Source organism: Acinonyx jubatus, chromosome A2, assembly GCF_027475565.1.
Source record: "Acinonyx jubatus isolate Ajub_Pintada_27869175 chromosome A2, VMU_Ajub_asm_v1.0, whole genome shotgun sequence".
Classification (NCBI taxonomy): domain Eukaryota; kingdom Metazoa; phylum Chordata; class Mammalia; order Carnivora; family Felidae; genus Acinonyx; species Acinonyx jubatus.
Window position 1 is genome coordinate 44,701,318 of NC_069383.1, and position 15,891 is coordinate 44,717,208.

Below are 15,891 nucleotides of genomic sequence, written 5' to 3' on the forward strand. Positions count from 1 at the left end.
GGGCAGAGAGAGAGAGAGAGAGAGAGAGAGAGAGAGAGAGAATCCTAAGCAGGCTTTGGTCTATGAGCGCAGAGCCCGACGCAGGGCTCGAACTCAACAAACCCTGAGATCATGACCTGAGCTGCAATTAAGAGTCGGACACTCAACCAACTAAGCCACCCAAGCACCCCATGATTTCATTATTTCTGATCACTGAGTAATATTCCATTGCATATATATACCACATCTTCTTTATCCATTCATTATTTGATGGATATTTGGGCTCTTTCCATAATTTGACTATTGTTGATAGTGCTGCTATAAACATTGGGGTGCATGTGTCCTTTCGAATCAGCATTTTTGTATCCTTTGGATAAATACCTAGTAGCGCAATTGCTAGGTCATAGGGTAGCTGAATTTTTAATTTTTTGAGGAACTTCCATACTGTTCTCCAGAGTGGCTGCACCAGTTTACATTCCCACCAACAGCAGAAGTGTTCCCCTTTCTCCACATCCTCGCCAACATCTGTTTTTTCCTGAGTTGTTAATTTTAGCCATTCTGACAGGTGTGAAGTGGTATCTCACTGTGGTTTTGATTTGCATTTCCCTGATGATGAGTAATATTGGACATATTTTCATGTGTCTGTTAGCCATCTGGATGTCTTCTTTGGAAAAGTGTCTATTCATGTCTTTTGCCCATTTCTTCACTGGATTATTTGTTTTTTGGGTATTGAGTTTGATAAGTTCTTTATAGATTTTGGGTACTAACCCTTTGTCTGAAATGTCATTTGCAAATATCTACTCCCATTCCGTCAGGTACCTTTTAGTTTTGCTGATCGTTTCCTTTGTTGTGCAGAAGCTGTTTATCTTGATGAAGTCCCAATAGTTCATTTTTGCTTTTGTTTCCCTTGCCCCCAGAGACATGTCAAGTCTGAACTTGTTGTGGCCGAGGTCCAAAGAGGTTGTTGACTGTTTTCTCCTCTAAGATTTTGATGGTTTCCTGTCTTATATTTAGGTCTTTCATCCATTTTGAATTTATTTTTATGTATGGTGTAAGAAAATGGTCTAGTTTCATTTATCTGCTTGGCTGTCCAGTTTTCCCAGCACCACTTGCTGAAGAGACTGTCTTTTTTCCATTGGATATTCTTTCCTGGTTTGTTGAAGATTAGTTGATTGTGATTTCACTCATATGTGAATTCAAGAAACAAAACAGTTGAATATAGGGGAAGGGAAAGAAAAATAAGGTAAAAATAGGGAGGCAAACCATAAGAGACTCTTAAGTACAAAGAACAAATTGAGGCTTGCTGGAGAAGTGTTGCATGGGGGGAATGGGCTAAATGGGTGATGGGCATTAAGGAAGGCACTTGTTAAGATGGGCACTGGGTTGTGTAAGTGATGGATCGCTAAATTCAATTCCTGAAACCCTTATTACACTATATGTTAACTAACTTGGATTTAAGTTAAAAAAAAGAAAGAAAGAAAATACTGTTTCCAATCATCTGTCCATGATATTGACTAGCTCCAGGTGTTTTTTTAATTTATTTTTTAACGTTCTTTTCTGATTATACACATTTGTGCTACTACTGTAACATTTTAAATCATTTTTTGTTCCCCATGAAATTCATTGTATAAAGCTCAGAAAAAAAAATGGTCCCATAATCCCATCACAGATACTGTCTTATGTGTTCTATTTTAGACTTTACCATGCTTGTGTAAAGAATTCCCCCCAAATTGGACTCTTGCTGTAGATATTCTCATAACTTTTTTCACTCAATAGTAGACCATGTACATCTCCAGTACATGAGTAAATATTGATCTCATAGAGCAGTACTGTCCAGTGATTTACAGGCATGAATTCTGAAGTCAGAGACCTGAGTTTGAATCCATTTCTGTCACTTGCCAGCTATAGCCTTAATTAATTCACCTATCAAATGAAGATAATGATAACACATACATTATAGGGTTATGAGTATTATATGAGATGAAGTATGTCAAGGACTTAGAAGTATCTGACACATGGTAAATAAATTTTAACAATTAATAATAATGTTGGGAACTATAATCTTGTATTTTATGTGTATACCACAGTGTATTCACCTCTTTTATATTAATGATAATTTAGATATTGGGCATTTAGGTTGTTTACAATTTCTCAGTATTATAAAACAAGTCTGTAGTATGTATCTTTGTGTACTAGATGGCAACTGTATATCTTTGGCGACTAGATCTTTGTGTACTGCCTTATTTCCTTAGGATAAAATCCTTAGGGCATAAAATTGTTGTGTCAAAAGGAATGTATATTTCTAAAGTTTTTAATAGTATTTCTAAATAGCCCTCCAAAAAAGAACTCTGACTCCAGCATCCTGTATTGTTGTTGAGAATGACTTATCTTGAGTCATCTTTCTAAGTGGTATCTTTAAAATTCTTATTATGGCTACCTACATTGATATTACACGACAATTAAGTCATAATATTCATATATAATACAGAGTATTTTTAAAAAGGATCATCTGGTTGCCCTTGAGCCTCCATTAGTAGAGTATAAAAGATTTTCCTTGTAGAAGAATGTTTTGTTGTAAGTCTTCTCATCTTATTAAAATAAGATAGCTGTGCCAAATTTTTAACCTTTGGTAGATACCAAGTTTGGATAATTTGTTAGTGGCCTTTTTAAAATTCGTTAACAAAAATTGGGAGTTTGTTTTTAATATAGCATGCTACTTCACAAAATTTGATTACTGAAATGTTATGTGAGTTTGATTTCTCTTGAACATAGAAAAGAGAGGGCAGATATAAAAATTTATTTACGAAAGTGTAGCTTCCTCATGTTCCTAATGATAAAGCTTCCCCGGGGGTAAGCATAACTTATCTATGAGGCCCTGACATATGGCATTAGCATATTGCAGTTCTGCTAGTCAAGTTAAAAACAAGACTTGTTCTCTTTAAAAGTTAAAAATATTTTTCTTCACAAAAGATTGACCACTTATTTCCAACAGGAAAGGCATGTTTTTCCATTTTTTAACAAAATTTTCAATGAAACTTAGTTTTCATTGTGTTCAAATTTTTTTTTTAGCAAATCCATGCATGGTCTTGATAAAATTTGCAGTGTAGGCAATATGAAGAAAAACATAAAAATAAAAATCACTTAAATCCCAGTGCCCTGTAGTAAAGGCTCATAACATTCTAGTGACCACTTAGCATGCATCATGTATTTTTTCATGTATCTTAAATGCATCATGTATTTTTTCATGTGTCTTAAATGAGGTAATCTTTTAAAAATTGTGATAAAATACAACATCAAATTTACCATTTTAACTATTTTAAATATTTTTAATGTTTACTTATTTTTGAGAGAGAGAGAGAGACAAAGACTGAGCAGGACAGGGGCAGAGGGGGAGACAACCTGAAGCAGGCTCCAGGCTCTGAGCTGTCAGCACAGAGAGCCCGGACACAGGGCTTGAACTCACAGACCACGAGATCACGACCTGCGCCAAAGTTGGATGCTTAACTGACTGAGCCACCGAGGCGCCCCTGTCTGTTTTAACTATTTTTAAGTGTACAGTTCAGTGGCATTGAATACACTGAGGTTGTGCAACCATCACCACCATCCATCTCCAGAACTCTTCATTTTCCAAATTGAAACTTTGTACTCATTGAGCCAGTGGCTACCCATTCTCCTCTCCCCCAGTCCTTGGCAACCACAACCTATTTTGTTTTACCTTCTGTTGCACTATAGTTTCATACATAAAAGTGCATATACCACAAGTACACTGGCAACCAAAAAACAGGATGAGGAAGGGAGTATTTGTAAGTGTTAATATGGAGGCTCTATTTTTCTTTGCAGAGCAAGTTGCCAGCTCTAATAGTACAGATTTACCTTCTCTTAAGTGTCACATTATTTCAGTTGATAATTTTCTGTTGACTGGCTGGGGACTAGCTCAGAGCTAGCAAGTGTCACCCAGAGCATAATAAAGCACTGTGTAGTAATGCGTCACAAGACTGTTTTTGCATAGAGCTTAGCCAAGGCTTTTGGAACCGCCCTCAGTTGCACCTTGTGCTATATTAGTACTTCTCAGACAGGAAGAATTTTCTTTCGCTGGTGTAGCTGGTCCGGTTACTTTCAGGGTAAGTGTGTACAGTTCATGGAAACAAATGAGTTTCTTTTGTTTAACTTTATCTTTTATTTGGTTCAGTATCTTGGTGAAATTTTAGGCATTTAAAAATACAAATTAAGGAAATAAAAATAGAATAAAGCAGTATAATGCAAAACTTTAACATTTGCAAAGGTATGAATATGTATAACCTTGCAGTGCTTTGGGTCTCAGAAATTACAATTTATAGGATCTAATTTTAAAAGCTTCTTGTTTCACATATAAATGTTAACTAAAAGCAAAGTACCCTCAGAAATCTCTTCTCAAAGGGGAAAAAAAAAACATTGTAAGATCCAATTTTGTTGTTCATTTAGTTGCTCTGTGACTTAATTTTGCTGATTGCTATGCTCTGTGTCCCTAGGATTAGGAAGCATTTATTATGGCTAGTAATAAAGATAATTTTTATTACATGCCTGTGAGTTTTAGCCAAGATATCATGGAGTGTAATTATATTGGTGTGTTTTAGGAATTGATAAAAGCTGGATCACAATCTCTAAGGTTTATAACAAATTGTATATTGAAAATTAAGATTCAAACATATATTACTATAAAAGCCTAGAATGTTATGGTTAACTTAGATTTAAATAATTGAATTTACCATATTTTTTATAGTTTTTTTTCTTTTTTTTAATCAGGAAAATTAGGTAATACAGCACACCATTTCTTAAAGCAATTTACTTGGTTTTTATTGGCAGTGTATATCCAAGCCCTGCATCCGTGGATATTGCTTACCACCTATGCTGTTGTTCTAGGACAAATTCAAGGACAGAAGAACTCAGAGTACCCTTAGGGTAATCAGTATAAATTACTTAATTTCCATGTGCCTTGGTTTATTCCTCTTGAAAAATGCTATTAGATATTAAGGCAGTGGGGGTGGGAGGATATATGAATAAATTCTAAGCTCTGAAATTGTGTATTTTCTTAAGTGTCCATAAAAATCTGACCGAGAAGCCAAGTTTTACTATTTAAGGAAATTGGTATAAATTCCCAATTTTTAAATAACTAGCCTTTGAAATCTATTTTTCTTCTATCTCCTTCTCTTCCTTTCCCACCTTTTCCTATTCCGTTTCTTTTTTCTTTCTCCCAACAGGCTTAGGAAAGACCTGAGAATGTTCAGTTTCATTTTTGCTTTATGTCTGTATCGAGAAAGTTTCACTTTCTAGTTTGTATATATTTTTTTCACTGCTGCCTTGAAAATCTAATTAGGGAGAATTATTTAAATGCTTCATGAAACTGATTTACAATGCTACTGAAATAATAAACTTACAGTTTTATTCCGTGTCCTAAGAAAGTGTCATTATTAAAAACGTAAGCTATATCATAAGTAATACAGGTTGCTGGAAAAGTGTAGCAAAAATGGATTCATTTGGAAATTTAGTACTGTTGCTGATTGATACCCTGTCCATATTATAGTCATACACATCTTGTGTAAGTAGTGTGCAGTTTCCCATTCAAACTTTCTTTACCTTATTCTTGTATAGTGTAAATGTTTCTGCAAGTATCACAATTAAAGCAGCCTCACAACTTTTTAAACCAATGTTGATGAATTTAATCTTGTTCACTTTTCCCGTAAGACAGAGTCAAGTAGGCCTTTAAAAAGTATTCAGTTTGCCTTCAGATACTTTAAAACTTGTATAAAGGCAAGTACATTTTTTCATATAGATGTAGAAATTTTCAGTCATTGATTTGTAAATATCTTTCCAAGGTAAAGTTAATGATCTCAGAAGGAAGTAACCATGATAGCTAATTCAGTTACCCAGTTTGTGCTATTCAAGCGAAGTTCTTACCTCTTGCTTCAGATTCTTTGTAATAAACACTGTTAGCGCAGAGACCTTAACCTCATAGTGAAGGCACACAAAGTAATTATTCCAATTTCCACATTTTCCAGTCCACATTTAAAATTCCAAAGACTTTGAAACTTCAAAACTTCCCGTGAAGAGAGTTCATAGTTGCAGGGTAGTATTTTCTATTTTTGAACATGTCTTCTACACTTGATGTGTTTTTTCCAACAGCTCTTCTCTTGAAGCATCTGCAACAGATGACTGTTGGCAAAGTAAGCCAGAACATTATATACCAAGTATAGGCTTACAAGCCTATTGGTTTAAAAATACCCTGCCCTAATTTTCAATGTCTTCCTTAGAATAGTGCCAGAATGCTGGCATTTATGCCTTAGTCTTTACACTTTTGTAATGATAGAAACAATGGGGTGATTTTTGTATTAGGACAACAGTATCACTTTATGTGATATTATCTCTGAACAAGGATACATTCTGGTCAGATTGCCAGTGAGAATTGGGGAGAGCAAGGATGTTCAGTTGAAATTTACATGGTATCCATAAACTATTAGGTTTACTTATCAAAAATATGTCCTAAAATTGGCCATTGTCAAATTTCTGTTTGTGTTTTTTTTTAATAAAATACGAAGAGACCATGAGAAAGACAGTTACTTTTTCAAATAACACTGGCTTTTTTTTCCTTTTCTTTTATTACTAAACATAAATGCTCCAAAAAGAGCAAAATTGGGGGGTGGGGTGGTGAAGAGGAATGGGCTGCCTGGCTCTGTGTAACAAAAACATCTGAGATTCCCAGATATTAAAATGTATTCTGCACTGCTTGAATTCTCTTTTCCTTTGGGTTTTTCAGATGTTTCAGGGTACATGGTGTTTTTGTTAACTCTACGGTACTTTATTTTATTTTTTTTAATGTTTGTTTATTTTGAGAGAGAGAGCATGTGTGCAAGCAGGGGAGGGGCAGAGAGAGAGAGGATCTCAAGCAGGCTCCACACTGTTAGTGTGGAGCCCGATGTGGCGCTTGAACTAATGAACCGTGAGATCATGACCTGAGCTGAAATCAAGAGTTGGATGCTTAACTGACTGAGCCACCCAGGCACCCCAACTCTACTGTACTTTAAATAGTGCTTTCAGACAAATGTAGACTCCTTTTCAATATTAAACATCAAAGGAAAACCATAAGCATATTGTATGCTTTAGTTTCTATAAATGAAGAAACAGATTTGCAGGCAACTTCCATGACATCTTCTTTGTTTATGAGGATTGACAGAAAGGGAGGGTTACTTCAGTTTGACTCTGATCATCTAAAGACTACTAACCCCCAAACTACCATTACAATTACATTTTCAGGGTAGTGATCAAAGCTTTTATGAGTTATAGATACATCTGCAGATAGTACATTATTTTTCAGATGTGAAAAATTGGAAGTATCTTACTATTTGGAAATACTGTTTACTTAGCTCTAAGATGCCACCAATCATAAAACCATTAGCTTACAAACAGCCTTTCGGGGGGGGGGGCCAGGAAATACCTTTTTATAAGACATTTCCTAATTTAATGCATTTAAAATGAAAGGGGGAGGAATGAATTTTAGAATTTGAGAAAATGCTACAATAAATTTTAATTATAAAGAACACATATATAATGTCCAACTTTTAAGAAAAAAGTTTTTTCCCCTTTTGATAAAGTTGCCCTTTTTATTTACTTTTTAATTTTTTTTAAGTTTTATTCATTTTGAGAGAGCGTGAGTGGGGGAGGGGCAAAGAGAGAGAATCCCAAGCAGGCTCTGCACAGTCAGAGCGCAGAGCTGAACATGGGGCTCAAACTCATGAACCATGAGATCATGACCTACGCCAAAACCAAGAGCCGGACACTCAACTGACTGAGCCACCCAGGCACCCTTAACATTGACCTTTTTAAGTACTGCTTTTGTTAAAAATTTTTGCTTACCTAAAGTAAAAGTAAAGTCATTGAGGAACAAAAGTATGTAAATTTCCCTAAGAGTGATACTGCAAAAATGAAAAAAAAATGAAAAATGAAAAAGAATAATGATAAGTATTATATTTTATTAAGAGATATTTTAAAAACTACTCTTTTTGGTTTAACAAACTGATATGTATAAATTCCACCCAAACCTGTAAAATGATCATTCAGTTAACAAACACTATCACATACTTATTCTGGGCCAGACACTGTGCTAGATTCAGACACACCTCAGATATTAGTCACATCATTTCACAAAATTAAAGAGTTTAATATGGGACAATTAAAAAATAAACTTGACTTTTGTGTATTATGTTTCTCCTTAAGTTCTATTCATATATTCCTTCATTGATTCAGTAATAGTAATGCATAATTTTCCCACAAACTTCATCTTTCTATGTAGAGACAATGTTGGTAAAATATTCTTGTAATAAAGCATTTTCTTGCAAATGTAGACTTTCACTTGAACTCTTTATTCAAATCTCATTAACACTATATAAGTCCTTATGGGAGAGCTACAAATTTTTCATACAGATTTTTAACTCCAGCCTTTGTGAGATAGAGAAAATCTTTGCTGAGCTTCTTAGGAAAGGAAAAAAGTTGCCTTCAGTAATTTGGTATTTAAATCAAACCAAAAGTACCACCTTACTATGTCATTAACATGCAGGAACAGCCTGAAATATATGTATGTCACGTGTACTTTTTTTCTCTCTCCTTTACTGTGACATCACCTGGGGAAATCCAGAAGATTGGATAACCAAGAAATGCCTAATCAAGACTCTGCTGTGCATGTGAAAATGGTGGGTATTTGAGTATTCCCAGTTCCATTTATTAATGGTGAATCTTCACCACTTTTACCTCTGTCTCTAACCAGATCATTAATTATGGGACTGTAACTTTATCCAGATCTCCCTTCACAATGTTTCACACACAATAGAACCTCAAGTATTTGTTGAATTGAATTTCACCTTACCTTTGAAAAAATTTTTGCTTGAAATATAATGTGTATTGTAGTGTTTCTCAGCATATGAAATGGTTACCCCATTCCTTTTTGTTGTAAATTTCCTTGCTCAGCAAAAACACACTTAAATCACACAGCATGAGTTGTTGTATATTCAGCATCTGAATTAAAACAACAAATGTTTAAATTAAAAAAAAAAACTTGTGTCACAGTAGAGTTCATTGCATTGTAGACATTAGGAAAAGGAAGAAAAAATAAAGGTTTTGGAGTCAGAGCTGGCTTCAGATCTTAATGTAGTCCATAAGAGCTGTGATACCCTTGAATGAGGGCAACAGTCTCACCTTTAAGAAATGGTATGAAACCACCAAACTCTTGTTGATTTATTCATATTCTTTCCCAGCTTTATTGAGATACAATAGACATATATAATTGTGAGATATTTAAAGTATACAATGTGATGATTTGAGATTTGATATACATTGTGAACCCATCTCGTTAATACATCTATCACCTCACACATTTTTGGGGGGTGGGGAGGAGAACATTGAAGTTCTACTCTTAGCAAATTTTAGTTATACAATAGAGTGTTATAAACTATAGTCACTGTAGCATACATTGGATTTTTAGACCTTATTCATCTTATAAATGAAATGTTCTTATTTATATTTAATGGAAAAGTATGTAAAGTGCCTAATAGCACAAAGTAAGCACTCAGTAAATGTTAATTAACTATGTAAGTAGCATTTATTTGCATGTGTGGAAAAAATTATATCTTTTGCATATTCACCATGGTAAAATCCTAAAAATAAAAATTTCCCCCTCTCTTTTAAAGAGGACAACTGTCCCACGATCACCTTCTATTTTCTTTTGTTTTGTTGTCCTTCTTCCTCTTCTCTATTTTTTTCTTCCTCTTTGTTTTTTTTTTTTTCATTTGAGTCTGCAAACCAGAACATGACTTAGCATGCAAACAGCTTTGTGTCACAATTAATAAATCTCTGTGTTCAGCTTAGCTGTCCTCATCCAGCGTGCAACACGAAGGGAAGGCTGCCTCAAAGTACTGATTAAGCTGCCATCGGTGTAGTTATTGCCATTAGGATAGAACATATGAAATTGCTGTGCTTTTGTATGTTGAATAGTCCAACATGGGCAGTTTTGATTGGTTCAGCCAGATACATCATTCAGCATGGTCTTTGCTTCCATTGCCTGGTTAGCATTTGATTCTTTGCTATTGAATGTTTATGATATGTAGAATTAAGTCAGTCCAAACTTTTTTTTTTTTTTTTTTGCTTGAGTTGATGTTTTTTAACCAAAATGAATAATAGTGATGTAGGAATGTCCTACCGTATAATGTGTTGTTATCTGGGTCCAAAACCCTCTAGCGTGTCTTCTTTGGAAGTAGCACTGTAGTCAACCCACAAAGAGACTGTTGAAGGAAAACAAGCCCCAAAAACAGGTACATATTTATTTACTTTTTACTTTTCATTGCATTAATTTGCACAGTTTTTACCTTTGGTTTTGCTTTTCTAAAAATGTTGGTAACATCTTTTAGGTTGACAGCTCCTTTGGATGTTATTCTTAACTTCTTATGATCTGGCTCCAAATCTCTTTCCATACTTCACACACACACACACACACACACACACACACACACACACACACCTCCATGTACACTAAACTTCTAAACAAAGAGAGCTATTTATCTTTTTCCCACATTAGACCCTCCACTTTGACTCTTGATCTCAGCATATACAAGTCCTGCTTCTGTTTGAAAGCCTAGCTCAGTTGGTTCTTCTTTTGGCCCCAGCAGAAATAATCTCAGTGACTTCTGTTCCTCTTGCATTTTATCTGGACATCTGGGCAGTGGATTTCTTATTTGGGCTCCTGTATTACAGACCATGTTAGAGAACATGCACTTGGAGCATAAAATGTTTATCTTACTAAAATTTTTGTATTTCTTACAGAGCTGCCTTGTACTTAATGATTAAATGGTGAATGAGTCAAAGAATTTGGCCTACCCTCCCTTAATATAGAGACAGGCCAAATATATGGTAGGCAGGGGGAGATGGCTATCACTGTAATTTAGTAATGCATAATCTTCCAAATAAATCATAGAGTCATCTATGTATGAGGGTGAATGTACCAGTCTGAATAGGTGACTTTGGATCTAAACTTTCTATGTAGCTACATGAAAATTGTAGTGCCCCCTCCTTTGTATCAATGTAGTAATGAAATCTTTTGCTTGTACCCAATATGAACACTGGAAAACAAAAAATATTTCCCCTGAGAACTTTGGACAGAGATCTTTAAGTCATTTAAACTAATTTTTATTGGGCCATTTTCAGAAAATACAGGTAAAATTAGGACACTTTTGTAACTATACCATGTAGATCTCTGTTATATCTTGTCTCAGTGTATCTGCAAGATAAAGATAATATCAAATAATCAAATATTTCTGTAGAGTTGTGAATAAAACTGTATAGCTTTGAAATCAACTTCTTTAGAAATCACTGCTTTTTTGAGTAAGGAAGTAGACTAATGATTAGGAGATCATTTCATCTGTACAAATACATTTTATTAAAGATCAGCCAGAATACATGTATTTTAGGTTTTTGTGAGGTCATCTTTAGGATTGATATAGATTTGGCTCCAGTCAACCAAAATGCCCTGATTCTTGTCAAGAAAACTTTACTCTTTCAGCATTTTACATTATGGCCTTATGAAATTAATTTATTTTCTTTTGTTTGCAAGTAATGGACATTTTTAGCCACTTATTTATTTTCCATAAAATTAAGTTGAAAAGTTTTCAGACAATTCAAATAACTCGCCTTTCAAACTTGAAGTATCATTATTTTAAGTGCTACCAAATAGGTGTGTTTTTGTCCAAGAGGAATATGGAAGGGATTTGAGGAGGTACCAAAAGTGTGTGATGTATGATGACTGTATATTCCTGCAGTATACTTCTTAATGTTCTGGTATTCTGATATGCTTTGACACATTTCATATAGTATTTTAAAATTATATTTCTTAGGTAGAATTCTAAAATATTTGAGTAAAATGCACAGTATCTCAAGTTCCTGAGAGATATTTATGATATACTTTGGTGACATTATATGTGTATCGTGGAAGTGGGAGGGAGGGATGTAGGTATTATTGCCATATAACCCAAAGCAGAGATGTAATTATCATTTTAAAATTTCTTACACTTATACCCTCTTTCCTATTGTGTTCTTTGGAGAAAGTTGCTGCTCTTTCGTCTGTTTTCATCACTGTGATTTCACCTTGGTGTTATTTGGGTATTTCCTACTTATTTATCTGAAAATGAATGGCTTTGTGTTGCACAGAAGCAGGGATATCAATGCCTCCATCCTCTGGTTGTCTTTCTAATAGTTTTTAACCTGGCAGAAACGGGCTTACTTTGAAGTAGCCTTGGTACTTTTTTCCTATCCGTTATCTGAAACAGGTTATACTATCCTATTGGGAAAAAATGTGTTTTTTTAAATTAATGTATTGTAGAATGTGATTTGCATGAGACAGGACATCTTTGTCAGTATGGACACACCGAAATGTTTAATTCTCTTGGTGAAAATATAGTTAGTGGCATATATCTGCTGTTGCTTTCATATCTTCTGTTGTTTTCAGTAATGGGTTAGTTATTAAGTCAAACATGGGCTGACTACTACACATCTGCCAGTTAAGGCAGATGTAAGAGCAGAATTTAGTTGTTAGGAAATGAACATACTAGTTGAGGTATTTGTAAGGGAGCTACAGAAGTGATGTTCCAAAACAGCAACAGTTTCTAAAACTCAGCGGGAAAGCAATAGCGTTGTAAGTACTGTTGATCATCATATCTCTGACATCTAGTGTCTGACACAAAGTAGATACAGGTAAATATTTGTTAAGCAAATTAAATGATTAACAAATGAAGAAAAGGAATATAGGAATAAATGCCTATTTGCTTTTCTCATCTATTGAAAAATCACTATAAAATGAATATTTAGGTAACCTTTATTCTGTTGACACCTTTAACGTCCAATTAAGTTGAAGAATCTCAGTATGTAGGTTAGTTGCATTGCAGGTTATCCTATTCTATTTAAATATGGCTTTAAAAAAATTTTTTTTAACATTTATTTATTATTGAAAGACACAGAGAGACATAGCATGTGCATAGGAGGGGCAGAGAGAGGGGGGAGACACAGAATCTGAAGCAGGCTCCAGGCTCTGAGCTGTCAGCACAGAGCCTGACGCGGGGCTCAAACTCACAAACCACAAGATCATGACCTAAGCAGAAGTCGGACGCCTTACCGACTGAGCCACCCAGGCGCCCCTAAATATGGATTTTTAAAATTAAGCATATTGTAGGATCTTTCATTAGTGGGAAAAGTGTTAATGTTAGCATTTCTCTTTCCTGTGCACTTCTGCATTTATCTTTCAGTCTTAGAAAAACATTTTAGCCTTTTCTGATTTTCTAATTTTGGTCATTATGTAGAGAGAGCAGAGGACCTGAGAAACTTAACTGGTCACATGCTCTTGGAGCAGAGATGTAAGGTCTAGGGAATTTTTTATGACCATATCTGTGATACACATGAAATATGCTACTATTGATGGTAACATACCCAGAATAATAGCATATGAAGTAAATAAAGGTTACTGGATACAACCCAGTATGGAACCTTGATTTGAGGTTCTCTTACTATCTTTTCATACCATGGAGCTATTAACTGCCCCATAACCGCAACCCCCCCCCCCCCCCCCCCACACACACACACACCCTGCATCTTCTTATACATGTGCTGTAAGGGCACTGTGCTTGTGCCTTTTACTCTGGTCAGTTTCATTCTCCCTGTGATAGGGTAGAAAAAAGAAATAATAATTAATGTTACATTGTTGAGCAACACTACATCCTTAATAAACCGCTTAGTAGCAACCTAAGCCCAGGTGGTCTAATATATATATATTTTTAAGTAGGCTCCACACCCAACATAGGTCTTGAACTCTCGACACCAAGATCAAGAGTCTCCTGCTGGTGGTCTCATACCTTTTAGTAGTTGTCTTAACTTGAAATAAATACTTTGTAAAATTTAGGCCAAGAACAATGAAATTATTTAGGATTTAGCACAATAAAGGCACAAAGATATTGAAGCACCTTTTCAAGTTAAATATATTTTAAAAATATTTTAGTTACCTATACAAAGGTACACTTGAGGACAATAATACTTTAACATTTGTTACCTTTCTGCTAAGATTTTTTTAATGTAAATATAAATAGAAGCTGAATCTTAAGCAGAAAGATCTTATAAGAAAACTATCACAAAGTTCAGATAGTCTCCATTCCATTCTGGAATTTTAGTTTGATTAATGAACTCTGTGAAAAACATTTTTATAGCTGTTTATGAAATAATATTAATTTTAAGAAGCCAGATGCAAAAGTATATGAGAATGACATAAACTGTGCATATACACACATGTTTGTAATCAAAGAAAATAATGAAAAATATATTTAAATGTTTACTAGCTTATCTTCAGGTCATAGAATTCCAATGTTTATTTTCTTTTTTATATTTTTCTGTTATTTCTGTGGTAACCATGCACAACTTTTATAATTAGAAGGATTACACTTTCTGACAAACATAATTTTGTTTTAATCTTCCAGATGGAAACTGTTGATGTGCTTCAAAAAATTTTGTGTGTATAAATGGTAATTTGATATGATGGTTTGCTTTTTTTTTTTTTTTAATAGTGCCTCACCGTTTTTATATCTTAATATAAGCTTCTGCTTGGTATCAAAAGAACCTGGGAAAAGGGGAATTAAAAGTAGTTAATTAACTTCTTTTAATTTTTTAGATGCCAGAATTCCAGAGAAGTTCAGTTCGAATCAAGAACCCGGCAAGAGTAGAAGAAATTATCTGCGGTCTTATTAAGGGAGGAGCTGCCAAACTTCAGGTGAATAATTATCAAGAAGTCTTTACTATTAAACCTTTATTTTTAATGTTCAGGCACATGCGTTCATCTCGTCTTGCTAAAATCTGGGTAATACTAAGTACTAAGCTAATTAATGCTGTGCAAAAGTATTAAGCCATTTTTTAAAAATATTTATTTATTTTGGGGGAGAGCCCAAGCAGGAGGGGGGCAGAGAGACGGAGACAGAGGATCTGAAGCAGGCTCTGTGCTGACAGCTCAGAGCCTGGAGCCCCCTTTGGATTCTGTGTCCCCCTCTCTCTCTGCCCCCTTCCCTTCTCACACTCCATCTCACTCTCTCTCCCTCTCTCTCAAAACTAAATAAATATTAAAAAACATTTTTTTTTAAATAATGTGTATTTATTTTGAGAAGAGGGAGAGAGAGAGTGTCAAGCAGGCTCATCGCTATTAGTGCAGAGCCCCATGCACGGCTCTATCTCACGAACTGTGAGATCATGACCTGAGCCGGTATCAAAAGTCAGATGTTTAACCGACTGAGCCACCCAGGCATTTCAGTTTCAAACCATTGTAAGAATAATACTCAAGGGGCGCCTGGGTGGCTCAAGTCGGTAAGCGCCTGACTTCGGCTCAGGTCATGATCTCGTGGTCTGAGTTTGAGCCCCGCGTCGGGCTCTGTGCTGACAGCTCAGAGCCTGGAGTCTGTTTCAGATTCTGTGTCTCCCTCTCTCTCTGACCCTCCCCCGTTCATGCTCTGTCTCTCCCTGTCTCAAAAATAAATAAACATTAAAAAAATTTAAAAAAAAAAGAATAATACTCAAATTTCAAATCAAGTTCAAATTAAGATGTAACTTTATTAGTGAATAACTGATTTTTTTAATTCTTTGAAAAAACTTATTAATGCTTATTTTTGAGAGAGAGAGAGAGAGAGAGAGAGAGAGAGAGAGAATGTGAGTGGGGAAGGGGCAGAGAAAGAGGGAGACACAGAATCAGAAGCAGGCTCCAGGCTCTGAGCTGTCAGCACAGAGCCCGACACAGGACTCGAACCCACGAACCATGAGATCATGACCTGAGCCAAAGTCGGATGCTCCACTGACTGAGACACCCAGGGGCCCCTC

General features: G+C 35.2%; 2 protein-coding genes across 12 annotated transcripts in view; both read left to right on the forward strand.

Moving 5' to 3' along the window:
- The window catches only part of LOC106968679 (RP9, pre-mRNA splicing factor), a 209,694-nt gene that overhangs the window by 89,284 nt on the left and 104,519 nt on the right, over positions 1 to 15,891 (forward strand). The gene's annotated exons all lie outside the window — the stretch shown is intronic.
- The window catches only part of NT5C3A (5'-nucleotidase, cytosolic IIIA), a 52,541-nt gene that overhangs the window by 27,920 nt on the left and 8,730 nt on the right, over positions 1 to 15,891 (forward strand). The window contains exons 1-4 of one of the 5 annotated variants that reach the window (XM_015065039.3): positions 3,627 to 4,100; positions 4,822 to 4,917; positions 8,645 to 8,699; positions 14,702 to 14,800. In XM_015065039.3, the coding sequence (XP_014920525.1) occupies positions 8,664 to 8,699; positions 14,702 to 14,800 (135 nt within the window). In that variant the 5' untranslated portion in view covers positions 3,627 to 4,100; positions 4,822 to 4,917; positions 8,645 to 8,663. Of the gene's footprint in view, positions 1 to 3,622; positions 4,101 to 4,821; positions 4,918 to 8,644; positions 8,700 to 14,701; positions 14,801 to 15,891 lie in introns of those variants that run through there. The other 4 variants (XM_015065040.3, XM_015065041.3, XM_015065042.3 and 1 more) reach the window with 4 other exon arrangements.